The following is an 18832-nucleotide window of genomic DNA, read 5'->3' as shown; positions in this document are numbered from 1 at the left end:
TAAAGTCGCCTGAACTATTGATTTCTGCAACAAAAAAAAAAATATGACAGTGACACTTTACTGTACCCTAAGCGGAGCTAGAAAGAAAAATTCTCTGAAATACACTTTTAGGCTATGTTTACATTTAGTAAAAACAGCGGCCATTATTTGACATGTTCCTGCGGCCAATTCTGCCATATCGGCCGCAGGAAGATCATTTTATTTTATTTGAATTGCGGGCACATTTGGGTACCTGCAATCCAAGTCACCACAGAACCCTGTGCAATGTACGGCCGGCCGCACGGTCATACATTGTGTGAACAGTGGCCGCTGCTCACACTCTAGCGGCTGGAAATAACTGACATGTCAATTATTTCCACGGCCGTTGTTCAATACAGTGTGTAAACAACGGCCACTGTTCCCATAGAGTTCAATATTTTAGGACAAGAATGGCCGTTGTTTTAATCGTCAACAACGGCCTTGTGTTAAAAAATACACGGTGTGAACATAGTCTTATACTGATGGAGCCCGTAACTGTCTGGGCTCCTGTATGTTGCCAGGCCGCTCCCGTATACATGCCGCAAAGAGCAAACCCAGTGACCTTCTGGGTGACAACAGGACCTCATTGAAATGAATTGAGCGGAGCTGTAATACCACACACAACCTAAGGACACGGGCGGCGCTGTTTCTAGAAGGAAGTATTTGTTTTTTTCCCTATGACACAACCTTGGAACTTTTATAGAAATTCCTGTTATATTTGCTCACATAGGAATCAGTCAGTGAGAAATCTGGGGCTTATGTGAGAAAGCTGCCCCTGCCATAGGTCATAGCTATGCGCGGTCAAGTTCACCTCAGGATCCCCCTCCTCCGCCGCCCATTCCGCATTCCCAGCAGCCCCGCCCACAAACATCCCGCCCTTTTCTCGCTCACAGCTCGCCCCCGCCCACAGCGGATCTCCCCTTTGCTTGAGGCCCCGCCCTTCTGTACGAGGCCCATCCCTCCGCTGTGATTGACAGCTCGCCACGCCCACTGCTCGCTCCGTCTCTGGGTTGATCGCACTGATGGGCGGATCGGGCCGGAAGCAGCATGGCGGCCTCACTGCCCAGGACACAGGTAAGACCCGGAGCGGGGGCTGTGAGGGGGGCACACCGCCTGAGGGGCCGCGGGGGCTGTGAGGGGGGGGACACCGCCTGAGGGGCCGCGGGATGCCGCTGTGTGGTGACATGTAATGTACGGTATAGGAGGACACTATACATTACTGCTCGGTACAAGCGCCGGGGAGACTGGAGAATTTATAGACTGGAAAAGTTTTCTCTCAAATCTCCAGAACTTCATGGCCGGTCACAGAACTTCTCTACTGTGTATATATATATATATATATATATATATATAATGCATGGGGTATGTGTGTATGTATGTATAGGGGGTATATATATATATATATATATATATATATATATATATATATATATATATATATGGTATGTGTGTGTCTGTATATATAGGGTATGTGTGTGTCTGTATATATACGGGTATATGTGTTGTGTCTGTATATGGGGTATGTGTATGTATATATGTGCTATGTTATATGTCTGTATATAAAGACTAATTGTGTGTATATAGGGGGTATATGGGTCGTGTGTGTATATGTATATACATGGGGGGTGTATATATGCAGTGTGTGTGTATATATATATATATATATATATATATATGTGTGTATAGGGAGTATGTGTGTGTGTATGTATATATGAGGTGTGTGTGTGTATGTATATATATATGTGTGTGTGTATGCATAGGGGTATATGGGTTGTGTGTGTATATGTATATACATGGTGGATGTATATACGGGATGTGTGTGTATGTGTTATATGTATATATAGCTGTATGTATCTGTATATGTGTGTATATTTACATGGTGGGTGTATATACAGGATGTGTGTATGTGTTTATGTGCCTGTGTGTGTATATATATATATATATATATAGCTGTATGTATCTGTGTGTACATGTGTATAAATGGTGGATGTATATACGGGATGTGTGTGTATGTGTTATATGTATGTATATATAGCTGTATGTATCTGTATATGTGTGTTTGGGGGCTCTATATGAGTTTATAGGTTTCTATATAAATCATCTACAACTCCCATCATGCCTGGACAATGCTGAGAGTTGTAGCGGTAAAGGACTGTGGTCCTACAACTGCTACTGAACTACAACTCCCATCATGCCCGGAGAGCCTTTGTATATGGTCAGTGGTGGTATATATAATATATATGGATTTTCAGGTTTCTGCATGGCTGATCTGACATAGAGGTAAGAACTACAACTCCTATCATATCTGGATATCCTCCATCTGCCATGACTGGTCAGGAGTTGTGGTCTTTGTATCAGTAATGAATGTGGTTTGTGGTGTTTTCTTTATTTTTCGGTTTATATCCGAAAATCCTCTAACTTGTGCATTTTCAGCTGATTAAACTACAACTCCCATCATGCTGACGGCCTTCATCAGGACAGGAAGGGGGCTGTGGTTCTGTCAGCTAGATCTGTGTAGTCTGACCTAATGTTTTCCCAGTGTTCACCAACTATTGCATAACTACAACTCCCATCATGCCACGGCAGCCTGTGAGGGTCCTGACCTGTGTTGTCTGTGGAAAGTTCCGTTCATCAAGATAGAGAACAAACCAATCAATCCGGAACGTTCCATCTTATCAGCCCTGTAATATAGAAGTGTAGCTCATCTGTTTCCTATGAGGCAGCGTCTGGATTATCAGGAAGATGGTGACAGGAACTAATGGTGCCTGCTGGACCCCAGCGACTATAATGGGGTCTGGGGAGTTATACTGGGGTCTGTATTGAAACTCTGTTTGGTCCAGTATTTAAAGGGGTTCTACAATGTTTAAATTTTTTTTATATATTGCTGGCCTGTTTGTAGACATAATGTTATGCTTACCTCTCTGCTCTCCGCTACTTCTGGGGAGTGACAGCCCGCTCTGCCAGGCACTGTTTGCGGGGCTGTCCCGTCTCATCTGAGTGGATTGATTGGTAGAGCGGGCTGTCACAGAGCAGGTTTGTCTCAGAAGAAGCGGAGCTGCAGTGAGAGGGAGCATCAGAGAGACAACATCAGGACACCGGAGGAGCGCAGAGAGGTAAGTATAACAAGTTTATTATGTTTACCAACAGGCCAGAAATATATTTAAAAACATGTAACCGCTGGAGAGCCCCTTTAAGTGCTCAGTGGCATCTTCTTGAAATTCACTGAATCAGATCTTGAACAAATCCTCCTATTTCCCTCCCAAGACGTCTTGTTGGAGATCTCGGAGGGTCCGTGCAGACTTCTCCGGGAAGTCGGAACACTTTTAATCCATCATCTATCTGTGCAGTATCGTGTCACTGATATCTTATCCACAGCCCATCCTTTTGCAGATTTATTTTTCCAATATTTTTTTTTGCTCTTTACACGCTATTTTGAGACCAAAAAAAGAAGTCAGTTTTATGTCTTTTTTGCAATTTTTGAAGCGATCCTTCAATCTGTTTTGGCCTCGGTTGTTACTAATGTATAATTATCACATCAGCTGTTTTTGGGACAAGAAAAGTAGACAAATACTGGGATGAAAATGTCTTTTTTTAATCTTATGTCTCGTAACTACAGATGAAGAATTAAAGGGGAATTCTGGGCAGGTGCTTTTTCTGCCAAAGTGTCAGGGAAGGTGGATGATGAAAGAAATAATGTGCACTTACCTACCCAGCTCCAGTTCTGACGGCGCGTACCGCAGCTCCGGTCCCGGCCACTTCCTTGTTAGACAGAGGACCTGTAATATGACGTTCCAGGCCCGCTCAGCCAGTCAGTGGCCATGGTGGGGTCCCGGCTCTGCCGCTGACTGGCTAAGCTGGTTTGTAACATCACGTTCCAGGTCTTTTCTCTAACCAGGAAGAGTCAGGGACCAGAGCTGCGGTGTACAGGCATCAGCGCTGGAGCCGGGGAGGTAAGTGCATGTTATTTTTTTTTTATTTTCTCCCCTTCCCCAACACTTTGGCCAAAAAAAAAAAAAAGCTCCCTGCCCGGAATTCTCCTTTTAAAAGTGTCTGTCAGGAAAACATGTTGCAGAGATGTGCCAGAAGTTTTGGTGGGTCATAAGCTTCACTTCCTGACTGTGTCGCTGCACGAGATGTCCTTTCTATTGATGAGCGCTGGAGCATGTTTGGGTCTGATCGTTCAGTGTTTGATTTACAGTGGCTGAAGAAGTTAGTTGCAGCTCTGGGGAGTCCTGGTGGAGTTCTGAGGGAGTCCTAGGGCTGCATCCAACTTCTTCAACCACTGGTAATCAAATACTGGACAATCAGACTAGAACATGCTCCAGTTGCGCTCATCTTGCCCTTTCTACTGAGGTTCTTTCCAGCAGCGAACCGTGGAGTGAAGCTCATAACTGCGCTCTTCTCCCGGCTTGTTTTGGAGATCGCTAGGAGGTAGAATATTCAGACCCTCACAGATGTCAATAGTCACATGCAGATTTTTTTCTAAACTTATAATAAAGTCTGCAGACAAAAAGCCAAAGGTTTTGTGGGGAGCAGCTGTGTTTTTGGATCCATATTATATCTGGACCCGGACTGGACCGCCGATCTAATAGATTACATATCCTAGTGATATACCGGTGTCTGTCCAGAAATAACCAATTAAACAAGGATAGGGAACCTTTGGCCCTCCAGCTGCTGCAAAACTACAACTCCCATCATGCCTGGATGCCTTCAGCTGATGGGAGTTGTAGTTTTGCAGCAGGTGTAGGACAGCAGGTTCCCTGTGTACACCACACACATCACCTTGTATAATGACAGGGCCGGTGTGAGTCACGGCTTCAGGTGACGGTGTGTTATTCCTATCCATTATTTATATACTATACATGGCTCGGCCTGTATACCTGTGACGCAGAGGTTCCCGTCAGATGTGATGGATCCCGGTAATGTCGGCATGCGCCATATTCATGAGGTTATTCAGTGTATGAGAATGTAAGGCATTGCCTTTTATCTGCCTCCTGACTCCAGCTTACTGGGTGATAGGTGTGGAATCCATTACTGAAAGCCGGGTGTGGACCTGTGGGCGGCTCGCCATGGCTGATAATACGCGTGATACACCTATCATCCCCGTACAGGAACAGCCGCACATCAATAAAGTGTGTGTATTAATACTAGATTTTAAAGGGGTACTCCAACAGGGGAAAAAAATCTTTTCAAATCAACTGGTGTCAGAAAGTTATATAGATCTGTAATTTACTTCTATTTAAAAATCTTCAGTCTTCCAGTACTTATCAGCTGCTGTATGTCCTGCAGGAGGTGGTGTATTCTCTCCAGTCTGACACAGTGCTCTCTGCTGCCACCTCTGTCCATGTCAGGAACTGTCCAGAGCAGCAGCAAATCCCCATAGAAAACCTCTCCTGCTCTGGACACTTCCTGACATGGACAGAGGTGGCAGCAGAATACACCACCTGCTGCGTGGACAGTGATTGGACAGTTTAGGGACACACCCACAATTGACATTGCCAGTTTATTCCTAAATTTCCAGGAGGAATAACTCCCAGAATTGTTATATTATGGGGGTTACAAGTATTTACTAAAACAGACAGGTCTTAAAGGGGTTCCCTGGGCCCAGTAAACATGGCCGCTTTTTTTCGGAAACAGCACCTCACCTGTCCTCAGTTTCAGTATGGGGGTTCAGATCGGTTCTATTGAGCTGAAATTCAGTCCCACACACCACCCGAAGACAGGGGTGGCGCTGTTTTTGAAAGAAAGTAGCTGTGCTTTTTATAATCTTAGATAATCCCTTTAAGGCCATGAACGGAGACAGGGATTTTTGTGGATTTCCTGCTCCCATTGTCGGACATTACTCATCGCCTTCCCAGCCGGACGTGGCTGATAACAGGGAGCAGTAGATGGGTTCAGCTCCATGGCTGTTGTGCAGAGGTTTAGCATCTCTTTATTACTGTCTGGGTTGTGAATGAGGAGCCAGGCTTCTGTTTTCCCATCTTCACGTTGTCTCCTCATAAAGCAGATTATGCTGGTGGAGGAGGAGCGGGACGTTCAGCAGACGACGTCCAAATATTATATATGTATTGCACAAATGCGTCTCGATGACTTCTGCTTTCCATATTGCAGGAGTTGTGCCAATGGCCGGGGACGTGTTTGCTCTGATGACTGCGCTCAGTGGCCGCCAATATTATTCTGCGCGCACAAAAGAGGCGCTGCAGTGTGTGCGTTCCCAGGTCACTGATCATCGATGGGGTAATAGAAACATGTCTTAAAGGGGTACTCTGGCAAAACAATTCTAATTTAATTGGTATCAGAGATTTGTAATTTACTTCTATTTAAAATCTCCAGTCTTCCAATACTTATCAGCTGCTGTATGTCCCGCAGGAAGTGGTGTATTCTTTGTGTGTTACATTTTTGCCGCCAGAGATTTATTTCAGATTTTCCTATCTCAGGATGGGGGATAACCAGTTGATTGGAGGTTGATTTGTAATTGTAAGCTGCTGTATGTCCTGCAGGAAGTGGTGTATTTTTTCCAATCTGACACAGTGCTCTCTGCTGCCACCTCTGTCCATGTCAGGAACTGTCCAGAGCAGCAGCAAATCCCCATAGAAAACCTCTCCTGCTCTGGACAGTTCCTGACATAGACAGAGGTGGCAGCAGTGAGCACTGTGTCAGACTGGAGAGAATACACCACTTCCTGCAGGACATACAGCAGCTGATAAGTACTGAAAGACTGGAGATTTTTAAATAGAAGTAAATTACAAATCTCTGGCACTTTCTGGCACCAGTTGATCTGAAAGAAGAAAAATAGTTTGATTTCTCGTTGGTCGTTTATTCGTTGTTTGCTATTACACTAACCGATAATCGTTCCGTGTAATACCACCCATAAGCTATGGATTTGCCTTTGTGGATTTTACTGCAGATTTAGCAAAAAAGGGAAATGGTGATCAATTGTGAGATTGGCGATGATGCATTGGTGGCGGATTCTCACTTTACCATTGGAATGACTGGTGATTATTTCTGCCCGGTCCTGGGATTCCCCTTTGTGCGCTGTGTTTGCAGCCTCACATTGGGAGGATCTCTCCGTCCACACGGCCTGGGATGCATTCCTGGGACCTGGCATGTCTAGGGTTACACGTTGGCTCAGCCGCTATTGCCGATTCAGCTGATGATGCTTCCAAAGATAACCGGCATTCCAATGAGTGGACGGACCAGATTTTCCACCTATTATCTAGTGTACAGGGCTAAGCTTCCCCAAACTCTGATAGTCCATGGGTAAAAGGGTCCAGGGGTACAGAATAGGAGTCTGGAATTGCAGCCTAGGGTTAAAGGGGTAAGAGTTTCCAGAGAAAAAATGGTGGTGTCAGGAAAGTTATAGAAATTTATAAATTCTATTAAAAAATCTCCAGTCTTCCAGTACTTATCAGCTGCTGTGTGTCCTGCAGGAAGTGGTGTATTCTCTCCAGTCTGACACAGTGCTCACTGTATCTACTGAGAGCTGCCTTGTGTATGTGCAGCCACACCAATGTGTCACCTAGATATTTTTTTTTTTTTTAATCTTTGATTTCAATTTTCTGACTGTAAATTTTTTTTATTTCACTATTTGTACATTGTTATGGGGGCGGCCATATTGCCTAGGCTGTTTTTAACAGCATTTAGTGACCTGGTTTACAGCAAGTCTCATGGACATAGAAGACAATAGACAGTCTGTCCCCTTGAGATGAGTGGGAGACATTACTGAGCGCGCTTTGTGATCTTTTGAAGAGGTCATTCTCCAGGGAGCTGCTATTATCTCCTCTATTAACTGGTGTCACATGATGCTGCAATGCTGTGCAGATCACTTTACTGCAGCCTCCTCTTATCACTACAGACACAACAGGAAGTCTCAGCTTAGTTTTAGCTCTAGTGGTGAGAATGAGAACTGCAAGAAATCAGGATTATTATATAATGTACATAGAAAAATGGAAAATTACAAAAAAATCACCAAAAATTCTAAAAAAAAATCAGTTTAACATAACATTATTTATACATTAAGTCATTTTCTGACGATACATTCCCTTTAAAGAAGAACTCGGGGCTTGGGTGATATATAAACAGAGAACAGTTCATAAAGAAAAGACTGAGATTTCTCCTCTTCTTATCCATTCCTGGCTTTGGCTTAAAAAAATCTGTCAGATAATCTGTTGGTGTAATAGGGCCCTTAGGCCGGCTCAGCCAGTCAGTGGCTTTGGGCCGGACCTCTCCTTGGTTGCTGACTGGCTAAGCTGGCCTAACATGTCACGTCCCAGGTCCCCGCTGTGTAACAGTGACAGGGATTATTGTAGTTACCCTCCGCGTTGCTGCACTATCTGCTTAGAGAGTGACGGGTTCCGGTGTCGCCCCATTTCTTCTGTGTATTGTAATCTCAGACAATAGAAAGTCTGTGGTTCTCGGGAGCAGCTCTGGTGATCTGTCATCTCCTCTGTGTATTGTGCTGATGGCTCCAAGGGCCCCGAATCTACTGAGTCCCCTTGTAAATGTTCTGTAGCTTGTTGGCTCAGAGACTGTTCACAAGCTGCTGCTGACTCATGGGTTTTTCTTCGGTGTTGTTCACATATTTGCTTTCTTAAAGCCGCCCTCACACGTGTGTGTTACATATTTGCCGCCAGGGATTTATTTCACATTTTCCTATCTCAGGATCGGGATAACCGATTGATTGGAGCTTGATTTGTAATTATAAGCTGCTGTATGTCCTGCAGGAAATGGTGTATTCTCTCCAGTCTGACACAGTGCTCTCTGCTGCCCCCTCTGTCCATGTCAAGAACTGTCCAGAGCAGCAGCAAATCCCCATAGAAAACCTCCTGCTCTGGACAGTTCCTGACATGGACAGAGGTGGCAGCAGAGAGCACTGTGTCACACTGGAGAGAATACACCACTTCCTGCATGACATACAGCAGCTGATAATTACTGGAGGACTGGAGATTTTTAAATTTAAGTATTCTACAAATCCATAAAATTTCATGACGTTTTTTTTCCCACCCCTTAAAGCTCATTTAGTTCACTAACCATTATTAGTTTTGCTTTGTCTCAGGATGTATTTGAGCTGTTTTTGAAGAATGTTTGACGGGTTTAAGAGGAGGGAAAACAGGAGAGGATCCCGATGACAGGAAAAGATGCTTTTTGCTTTTGTCTGATAAGATATATTATAGAGTTGCTGATATTCTTTTGTACTGGTAATTTTGAAACTGTGACAATTAAATCTAATTACTCTTCATGAATATAATATAACCTTTGTTATAATAGTTACGGGTCATCTTTAGTTTTGCTTTCTTTCTTCCTCTTTTTATTGCCAGAATAATAGGGGACGTTCACGTTTACTTTTCTTGGCTGAAATAACAAGGTCTTCTAAGTTGGAATATATAAATTCCATCAGTTTTTTTTTTTTTTTTTTGGTTCCGGAAGAAACAATATGAAAGTTATTATGACTTCGCTGCTCCGAGCAAAACTTTCATTCTGAAACAATTAAACGTTTCCTTTTTTTGAGTATGAGGGAGGCGTCCGTGTTATAGGATTACTGACTGTGGGGTACAGGCAGGGGTGAAGGATAGACACTGGGGCAGCGGTGGGCTGATCTGTAACATCCAGTGCATTAGTATTACATGGTGGCCTTTGAGATGGAAAATGTGGAGGGACCAGTCCATACACTGCTGTATATGTGTATGTGTGTGTGTAATATATATATATATATATATATATATATATATATATATATATATATATATATATATATATACACACACACATACACTCACCGGCCACTTTATTAGGTACACCATGCTAGTAACGGGTTGGACCCCCTTTTGCCTTCAGAGCTGCCTCAATTCTTGGTGGCATAGATACAACAAGGTGTTGTATTTTGGTCCATAGTGACATGATGACATCACACAGTTGCCGCAGATTTGTCGGCTGCACATCCATGATGCCAATCTCCCGTTCCACCACATCCCAAAGATGCTCTATTGGATTGAGATCTGGTGACTGTGGAGGCCATTGGAGTACAGTGACCTCATTGTCATGTTCAAGAAACCAGTCTGAGATGATTCTAGCTTTATGACATGGCGCATTATCCTGCTGAAAGTAGCCATCAGATGTTGGGTACATTGTGGTCATAAAGGGATGGACATGGTCAGCAACAATACTCAGGTAGGCTGTGGCGTTGCAACCATGCTCAATTGGTACCAAGGAGCCCAAAGAGTGCCAAGAAAATATTCCCCACACCATGACCCCACCACCACCAGCCTGAACCGTTGATACAAGGCAGGATGGATCCATGCTTTCATGTTGTTGGCGCCAAATTCTGACCCTACCATCCGAATGTCGCAGCAGAAATCGAGACTCATCAGACCAGGCAACGTTTTTCCAATCTTCTACTGTCCAATTTCGATGAGCTTGTGCAAATTGTAGCCTCAGTTTCCTGTTCTTAGCTGAGCGGAGTGGCACCCGGTGTGGTCTTCTGCTGCTGTAGCCCATCTGCCTCAGAGTTGGCCGTACTGTGCGTTCAGAGATGCTCTTCTGCCTACCTTGGTTGTAACGGTTGGCTATTTGAGTCACTGTTGCCTTTCTATCAGCTCGAACCAGTCTGCCCATTCTCCTCTGACCTCTGGCATCAACAAGGCATTTCCGCCCACAGAACGGCCGCTCACTGGATGTTTTTTCTTTTTCGGACCATTCTCTGTAAACCCTAGAGATGGTTGTGCGTGAAAATCCCAGTAGATCAGCAATTTCTGAAATACTCAGACCAGCCCTTCTGGCACCAACAACCATGCCACGTTCAAAGGCCTCAAATCACCTTTCTTCCCCATACTGATGCTCGGTTTGAACTCCAGGAGATTGTCTTGACCATGTCTACATGCCTAAATGCTCTGAGTTGCCGCCATGTGATTGGCTGATTAGAAATTAAGTGGTAACGTGCAGTTGGACAGGTGTACCTAAGAAAGTGGCCGGTGAGTGTGTATGTATGTGTATATATATATATATATATATATATATATATATATATATATATATATATATATATATATAATATATATGCTCCTCCCTGTTGTCTGATATTGGGTGACAGTGCAGCCTGTGGCTGTAGATTCAGGCTACCATTCTCCTCTTTGCCCACTGGCCTGCAAACTACTGTTCACTGCCTGTTGTTAGGCTAACACTGTCCCTAGTAACAGAAAGACCTGGAAAGAACCCAGGAAAGAAGGGGGCGAGGCTTAGCACATTCTATGTGCAAGAAAAAGGGAAAGTATGGGCTGTGTACCTGCAAACTGACTCACTTTGCCTGCTCTGGACAGTTCCTGACATGGACAGAGGTGGCAGCAGAGAGCACTGTGTCAGAGAATATATCACTTCCTGTAGGACATACAGCAGCTGATAAGTACTGGAAGACTGCACATTTTTTATATGAAAGTAATTTATGTATCTGTATAACTTTCTGACACCAGGTGATCAGATTTAATGCTTTTTGAGATGGGAAATAAAGGCGCCTGCTGAGGATCCAGGATTTTAAGTGTAAAATATTTGATAAACTGTTTCCCATCTGTGTTCTGGAAGCCGACTGGTTCCTCATCCATCGTATTTTTTTATTAGTCTGTAGTGCATATTGTCTCAACACAACCATAAAACCTTTTATTGTTCCTCTATAAACAGGAAGGTTTGTGCAGTAAATGGCTTTATACTTCATCATGTGACTTAAAGGGAATCCGTCCTCTGTAATTCAGGTTCCAGACTGCTGACACTGTTACGTGCTGTCTGGTCAGGAGACACCTGGTACCTGTCATATATCTGTCTGTGCTTCCACAATTTACAGAAATGCTTTTATTCCCCAGTTTAAAGTGTCAGAGAGGTGTTCCCAAGCCCTGATATCTGAGAGCTGTAACGTCTCCTTCTTCCCTTATTCTCAGATCGTCAGTCATTGTTGGATTTTCACCAGCCGTCCCTATTCTTGGAGGGTTGAACGGTCACCAGAGGTGTCTTCTCCCCATAGAGGACACATGAGTGGGAGTAGTAATAGCAGCAGTGGGATCACTACCAGTAGAAGTGGGAGTTATAGTAGCAGGATTGGGAGTTGTATCAGGAGTGGTATAAGTTGTGGGAGTAGAAGTATCAGGAGTGAGAGTAGTACGGTAGTAGTTGTGGGAGTAGTAGTAGATGGGACCATGCTCTGAGTGTCCTCATACACCATGTATGTAGATGGGACCGTGCTCTGTGTGTCCTCATACACCATGTATGTAGATGGGACCGTGCTCTGTGTGTCCTCATACACCATGTATGTAGATGGGACCGTGCTCTGAGTGTCCTCATACACCATGTATGTAGATGGGACCGTGCTCTGTGTGTCCTCATACACCATGTATGTAGATGGGACCGTGCTCTGTGTGTCCTCATACACCATGTATGTAGATGGGACCGTGCTCTGTGTGTCCTCATACACCATGTATGTAGATGGGACCGTGCTCTGTGTGTCCTCATACACCATGTATGTAGATGGGACCGTGCTCTGTGTCCTCATACACCATGTATGTAGATGGGACCGTGCTCTGTGTGTCCTCATACACCATGTATGTAGATGGGACCGTGCTCTGTGTGTCCTCATACACCATGTATGTAGATGGGACCGTGCTCTGTGTGTCCTCATACACCATGTATGTAGATGGGACCGTGCTCTGTGTGTCCTCATACACCATGTATGTAGATGGGACCGTGCTCTGTGTGTCCTCATACACCATGTATGTAGATGGGACCGTGCTCTGTGTGTCCTCATACACCATGTATGTAGATGGGACCGTGCTCTGTGTGTCCTCATACACCATGTATGTAGATGGGACCGTGCTCTGTGTGTCCTCATACACCATGTATGTAGATGGGACCGTGCTCTGTGTGTCCTCATACACCATGTATGTAGATGGGACCGTGCTCTGTGTGCTCATACACCATGTATGTAGATGGGACCGTGCTCTGTGTGTCCTCATACACCATGTATGTAGATGGGACCGTGCTCTGTGTGTCCTCATACACCATGTATGTAGATGGGATGGTCAGGATTTGATGGTTGTAGAGCCGGCTGTTGTCTCCCTGACTTCTTGCTGTCGGTGTCCTATATTTCTCATCTTCCGCCTACGTTTCGGGCGTGTCTCCGTACAGATGTTTGGCAACTTTGAAAACCGAAAGTAGTTCCTCCCCACATCTGTAAGGATTGGTTCACGCGGAGCACGGAAACAAGCAGTGCTGCCTGGGGGGGACGTTGTGAAAGGATTTAGGACTAGAGATGAGCGAACCGGGTTCGGGTTAGAGTCGATCCGAACCCGAACGTTCGGCATTTGATTAGCGGGGGCTGCTGAACTTGGATAAAGGTTTCCCACATAGCCTTAGGGCTTTATCCAAGTTCAGCAGCCCCCGATAATCAAATACCGAACGTTCGGGTTCGGATGGACTCCAGCATGCTCCAGGTTCGCTCATCTCTATTTAGGACGGATCTGTCAGTCATATGACCTCCATTGTTTTCTGCATTGAGCAGTGTATTTTTTTTTTTCTTCTTTTAACTTCAAAAACTTTCCTAATATTTCTAAATTACATGATTTAATGTCTTGACCAGTAGGCGTCTTCCTTCCCTGCAGGAGTGCAGGATGGCCTGTATGTGTGTGTGTAGTGGTACCATAGATAGGCTCCGCCCTCTGGCTCTAAGGCTTAGGCTCCGCCCGCTAGCTCAGGGTCAACTGAAGATAAGAGATGGAGTCTGCAAAGGAGAAAACTGGTGAAAAATGCCATTTATAAGTTATATAAGGGCAGGAAGTGCTGCTCCTCATGTACACATGGAGCGGCAAACACTTTATGGGAATATTTTCTAGAGTAAAAAAGCTTTTTATTTAGTCTGGTGTATTTTTCCCTTAAATTCATGTGGACATAGACTGCTGTACACTGACACGTCTGTCCCATATCACTGTCAGTCTTTGTGTTCTCGCTGCTCTTTTTCCTGCTTTTCCCTCCTGTCCGGGTCAGCGACCCCTTTGGCTTTTCCTCTATCTTTACTCCATCTTTCCTTCATTGATTTCCTGCTTCCGGTGTTTTCCTATTTATTTCCCCCCCCCCCCCACAGGAAATCTGCTTGTAGATAATTCACCCCTGGTTGGTTCCTCTTACGTCCTTGCAGGCCACTGTGTGGCGCCAGGGCCGTTTCTGTGGTCTCTGCCGCCTGAGGCAAACCTCAGGTGGCCGCCCCACACTAGCGACCCCCCCTGCCTCCCCCCCACCACCACCACCACCACTCATTCACCACTGTACCCCGCCGGGCTCCCGTCAGCCAGCATCTCCCTTTGCCCTTCAGCCTGTGGTGAGTGTCGGCGAGGGCTGCAGTCGGATCGGTGCGCGCGGGAGCGCCGGGGGGGGGGGGGGGGGGGGGTATTCCTATAAGGGCTGCATTCCCATGTCGAGGAATGCCTGTAACCGGAGTCTCCCCCGCCCGGACAGCATCTGATAAGATGCTGAGAGCGGGGGAGAACTCTATTGATATGTGCCGCGCTGTAATGACAGCACCACGCGCGGCTGATTCATTACAGCATCGCACGTATCAGTACAGTTCTCCCCCGCTCTCACCATCTTATCAGATGCTGTCCGGGCGGGGGAGACTCCGGTTACAGGCATTCCTCGACATGGGAATGCAGCCCTTATAGGAATACCCCCCCCCCCCCCCCCCCCGGCGCTCCCGCGCGCACCGATCCGACTGCAGCCCTCGCCGACACTCACCACAGGCTGAAGGGCAAAGGGAGATGCTGGCTGACGGCGCGGGAGCCCGGCGGGGTACAGTGGTGAGCGCTGATGACAGGACAGGCAAGCGGCTGCAGGGCTGCTGTCTGCCGCCCCCTGCAGGAGCGCAGAATCTGCCGCCTGAGGCGGAATACTCATTCCGCCTCATGGCAGAAGCGGGCCTGTGTGGCGCTATATGTGAACTGTTCCCTTAGGACTAAAGATGGCTGAGGAACCAATCATCTGCTGATCGTCATCTTTCAGCAAGTCTCTGTAATAGTCATGTGCGGCTAATAGCTGATGCGGGGGTAAAAAAACTAAAAATCACACCTATGCTCACCTGTCCAAGCTCCCCCGGTGTTTCCTGGCTTGTTTGTCGGATTCCCACCTCACTGCAGCCACCTCCGGCACAGTCTTTGAAGTGTCAGGCTGCTCAACCAATCAGAGGTCACTGTGCTGTCCTGTCTCAGACAGTGATTGGCTGATCGGCCTGTCGCTTCAGAGACTGGGTCTGAAGTGTCAGGGGTGAGTCGGTATACGGATTACGGCAGTGTGTGTAACACAGAGGGATGAGCATAGTCCTAGGTGAGGAGCGGATTACAGCAGTGTGTGTGTGACATGGAGGAATGAGCATAGTCCTAGGTACGGAGCGGATTACAGCAGTGTGTGTAACACAGAGGGATGAGCATAGTCCTAGGTAAGGAGCAGATTGCAGCAGTGTGATCATATAGAGATGAGCATAGTCCTAGGTAAGGAGCAGATTACAGCAGTGTGTGTAACACAGAGGGATGAGCATAGTCCTAGGTAAGGAGCGGATTACAGCAGTGTGTGTAACACAGAGGGATGAGCATAGTCCTAGGTAAGGAGCGGATTACAGCCGTGTGTGTAACACAGAGGGATGAGCATAGTCCTAGGTAAGGAGCGGATTACAGCCGTGTGTGTAACACAGAGGGATGAGCATAGTCCTAGGTAAGGTCAGATTACAGCAGTGTGTGTAACACAGAGGGATGAGCATAGTCCTAGGTGAGGAGCGGATTACAGCAGTGTGTGTGACACAGAGGGATGAGCATAGTCCTAGGTAAGGTCAGATTACAGCAGTGTGTGTAACACAGAGGGATGAGCATAGTCCTAGGTAAGGAGCGGATTACAGCAGTGTGTGTAACACAGAGGGATGAGCATAGTCCTAGGTAAGGAGCAGATTACAGCAGTGTGTGTGTGTAACACAGAGGGATGAGCATAGTCCTAGGTAAGGAGCGGATTACAGCAGTGTGTGTGACACAGAGGGATGAGCATAGTCCTAGGTGAGGAGCGGATTACAGCAGTGCGTGTGTGACACAGGGATGAGCATAGTCCTAGGTGAGGAGCGGATTACAGCAGTGTGTGTAACACAGAGGGATGAGCATAGTCCTAGGTGAGGAGCGGATTGCAGCAGTGTGTGTAACACAGAGATGAGCATAGTCCTAGGTAAGGAGCGGATTACAGCAGTGTGTGTGTAACACAGAGGGATGAGCATAGTCCTAGGTGAGGAGCGGATTACAGCAGTGTGTGTAACACAGAGGGATGAGCATAGTCCTAGGTAAGGAGCGGATTACAGCAGTGTGTGTGACACAGAGGGATGAGCATAGTCCTAGGTGAGGAGCGGATTACAGCAGTGTGTGTAACACAGAGGGATGAGCATAGTCCTAGGTGAGGAGCGGATTACAGCAGTGTGTGTAACACAGAGGGATGAGCATAGTCCTAGGTGAGGAGCGGATTACAGCAGTGTGTGTGTAACACAGAGGGATGAGCATAGTCCTAGGTAAGGAGCGGATTACAGCAGTGTGTGTGACACAGAGGGATGAGCATAGTCCTAGGTGAGGAGCGGATTACAGCAGTGTGTGTAACACAGAGGGATGAGCATAGTCCTAGGTGAGGAGCGGATTACAGCAGTGTGTGTAACACAGAGGGATGAGCATAGTCCTAGGTGAGGAGCGGATTACAGCAGTGTGTGTGTGACATGGAGGAATGAGCATAGTCCTAGGTGAGGAGCGGATTACAGCAGTGTGTGTAACACAGAGGGATGAGCATAGTCCTAGGTACGGAGCGGATTACAGCAGTGTGTGTGACACAGAGGGATGAGCATAGTCCTAGGTGAGGAGCAGATTACAGCAGTGTGTGTAACACAGAGGGATGAGCATAGTCCTAGGTGAGGAGCGGATTACAGCAGTGTGTGTGTGACATGGAGGAATGAGCATAGTCCTAGGTAAGGAGCGGATTACAGCAGTGTGTGTAACAGAGGGATGAGCATAGTCCTAGGTAAGGAGCGGATTACAGCAGTGTGTGTGACACAGAGGGATGAGCATAGTCCTAGGTACGGAGCGGATTACAGCAGTGTGATCATATAGAGATGAGCGAATTTACAGTAATAAACCTAATCTCTGCTGTGTGGCGCTCATCGGTCTGCCGTGCCGCTCCTCCCCAGGGGCTAGGAAAAGCTGGATCCAGTCCTGGGAAACTTCTCCCAGTTTCCCAGCCTCGGGGAGGAGCGGTATGGCAGAGATTTGTTATTACTGTAAATTCGCTCATCTCTACCCAGCAGGGACCATAAAGAAATCGCTGAGTTTTTCCTGGTGTTTTCAATCTAAAGTTGGATGCCGGCCAATATGGCTGCCGTTATGTCATACACAGGGCTCGTTGTGCAGCTCTCCTGACTGGCCAGCGGCAGGCTGCATCCAGGCGGGGGGGGGAGGTTCTGGTTTTGTAAATGAAAATAGTTTTTACATTTGTCAGATTATGTAGGTTTGTGTATCTGGCAATAAATTGTATCTTGTTATTGGTGGTCGACAGTATGATGCATGCAGACAAGTTCAGTGTAACTTGTCACTTATTGATTGCTTAGGACCGCCCACTGGACTCCTAGCATTAAGTAGCACTGTCCCCTTGAGTCTTATGAATAGTAAGAGCAAGGATTTCAGTTAATAGACAATAAGTTACACTGAATCTTTATCTCCAATGATAGATGTATATACACACATTCTCAGCTGTAACAACGTAATGATATAGTATTTTGAAGGTTTCCTTTAAGCCAGTAAATAAAATCTTTTCCCCGACATTGATTTGCACTCTTGAGGACCACACCCCTCATACTGACCCCACCCACTTTTCTCAACTTAAGCGTGGCAGGAGGATGATTTTATTGCCTACAACTGGTGGACGTAGTTATTTGGATGGTTCTGATCGGTCGCGGTTGGATCTTCATGTGGCGGACCCCGCTCTGCTTACATTAGTCATATAGTCAGTAACTATAACCGGCAGCCTATGTGTGATATATCTTTAGCTCTGCTTTCCCTTTTCCATGTTGTCTTTATTGTAGTGCCGTTTTCCCCAACCTGCGGCGGATACCCCCCATTACACAGGTGATAGGCTATATAGCCAGTGTTAGTCTAGGATGGGACGTCATTATATTCTGCTTTCTGTGCCCTCCGGCCGTTACTTGGTAACATCTCCCTGTTGATTCTCTTTCAGGTCCCAAGTAATAATGCCGTGTACGAGAAGTACTTCCTCCAGGTCGGTTTCCTTATTGGTTGCGGAAATTACATTTTGGAATCCTGATTAATTGAATTTAATTGCAAACAGTGAGACTTGTCATTTCCTTGGCTACTTGTCAACTGGTTTGTAGAAGACTATAAAACAGCGCCACACCTGTCTGCAGGTTGTGTGTGGAATTGCAGCTCAGGTCCATTGAAGTTATATTATCTCACATAACCTGAGGTCAGGTGGGGCGCTGTTTTTGGAGGGAACAAAGCAGTTTTTTTCTAATCCTGTCATTATATTACTGTTGGTATTTTGGGAATGATAGAGACAGGTGGTTTCTTGCAGATGAAGCTATCAGGACGTCTCTTTAGGTTCCCATATATATTGCATAAACACTGGCCAACCCACTTATTCTGGTGGGACTGGTTAAAGGGATTGTTCACCAAAACATTTTTCTTTCAAATCATCTGGTGCCAGAAAGTGCCAGAGATTTGTAATTTACTTCTATTAAAAAAATTAATTTCCAGTCTTGCAGTACTTA

At 46.0% G+C, this 18832-nt stretch overlaps 1 protein-coding gene across 2 annotated transcripts in view; it reads left to right on the top strand.

Moving 5' to 3' along the window:
* The first annotated feature begins 997 nt into the window (after positions 1-997).
* The window catches only part of EPS15 (epidermal growth factor receptor pathway substrate 15), a 76311-nt gene continuing 58476 nt past the window's right edge, over positions 998-18832 (top strand). The window contains exons 1-2 of one of the 2 annotated variants that reach the window (XM_069981594.1): positions 998-1092; positions 18283-18324. In XM_069981594.1, coding sequence (XP_069837695.1) covers positions 1066-1092; positions 18283-18324 — 69 coding nt within the window. In that variant the 5' untranslated portion in view covers positions 998-1065. The remainder of the gene's footprint in view (positions 1093-18282; positions 18325-18832) is intronic. The other variant, XM_069981593.1, reaches the window with a different exon arrangement.

This window comes from Dendropsophus ebraccatus, chromosome 8, assembly GCF_027789765.1.
Source record: "Dendropsophus ebraccatus isolate aDenEbr1 chromosome 8, aDenEbr1.pat, whole genome shotgun sequence".
NCBI lineage: Eukaryota > Metazoa > Chordata > Amphibia > Anura > Hylidae > Dendropsophus > Dendropsophus ebraccatus.
Note: the sequence above shows the minus strand (reverse complement) of the source record. Positions and strands in the feature narration are given on the sequence as shown.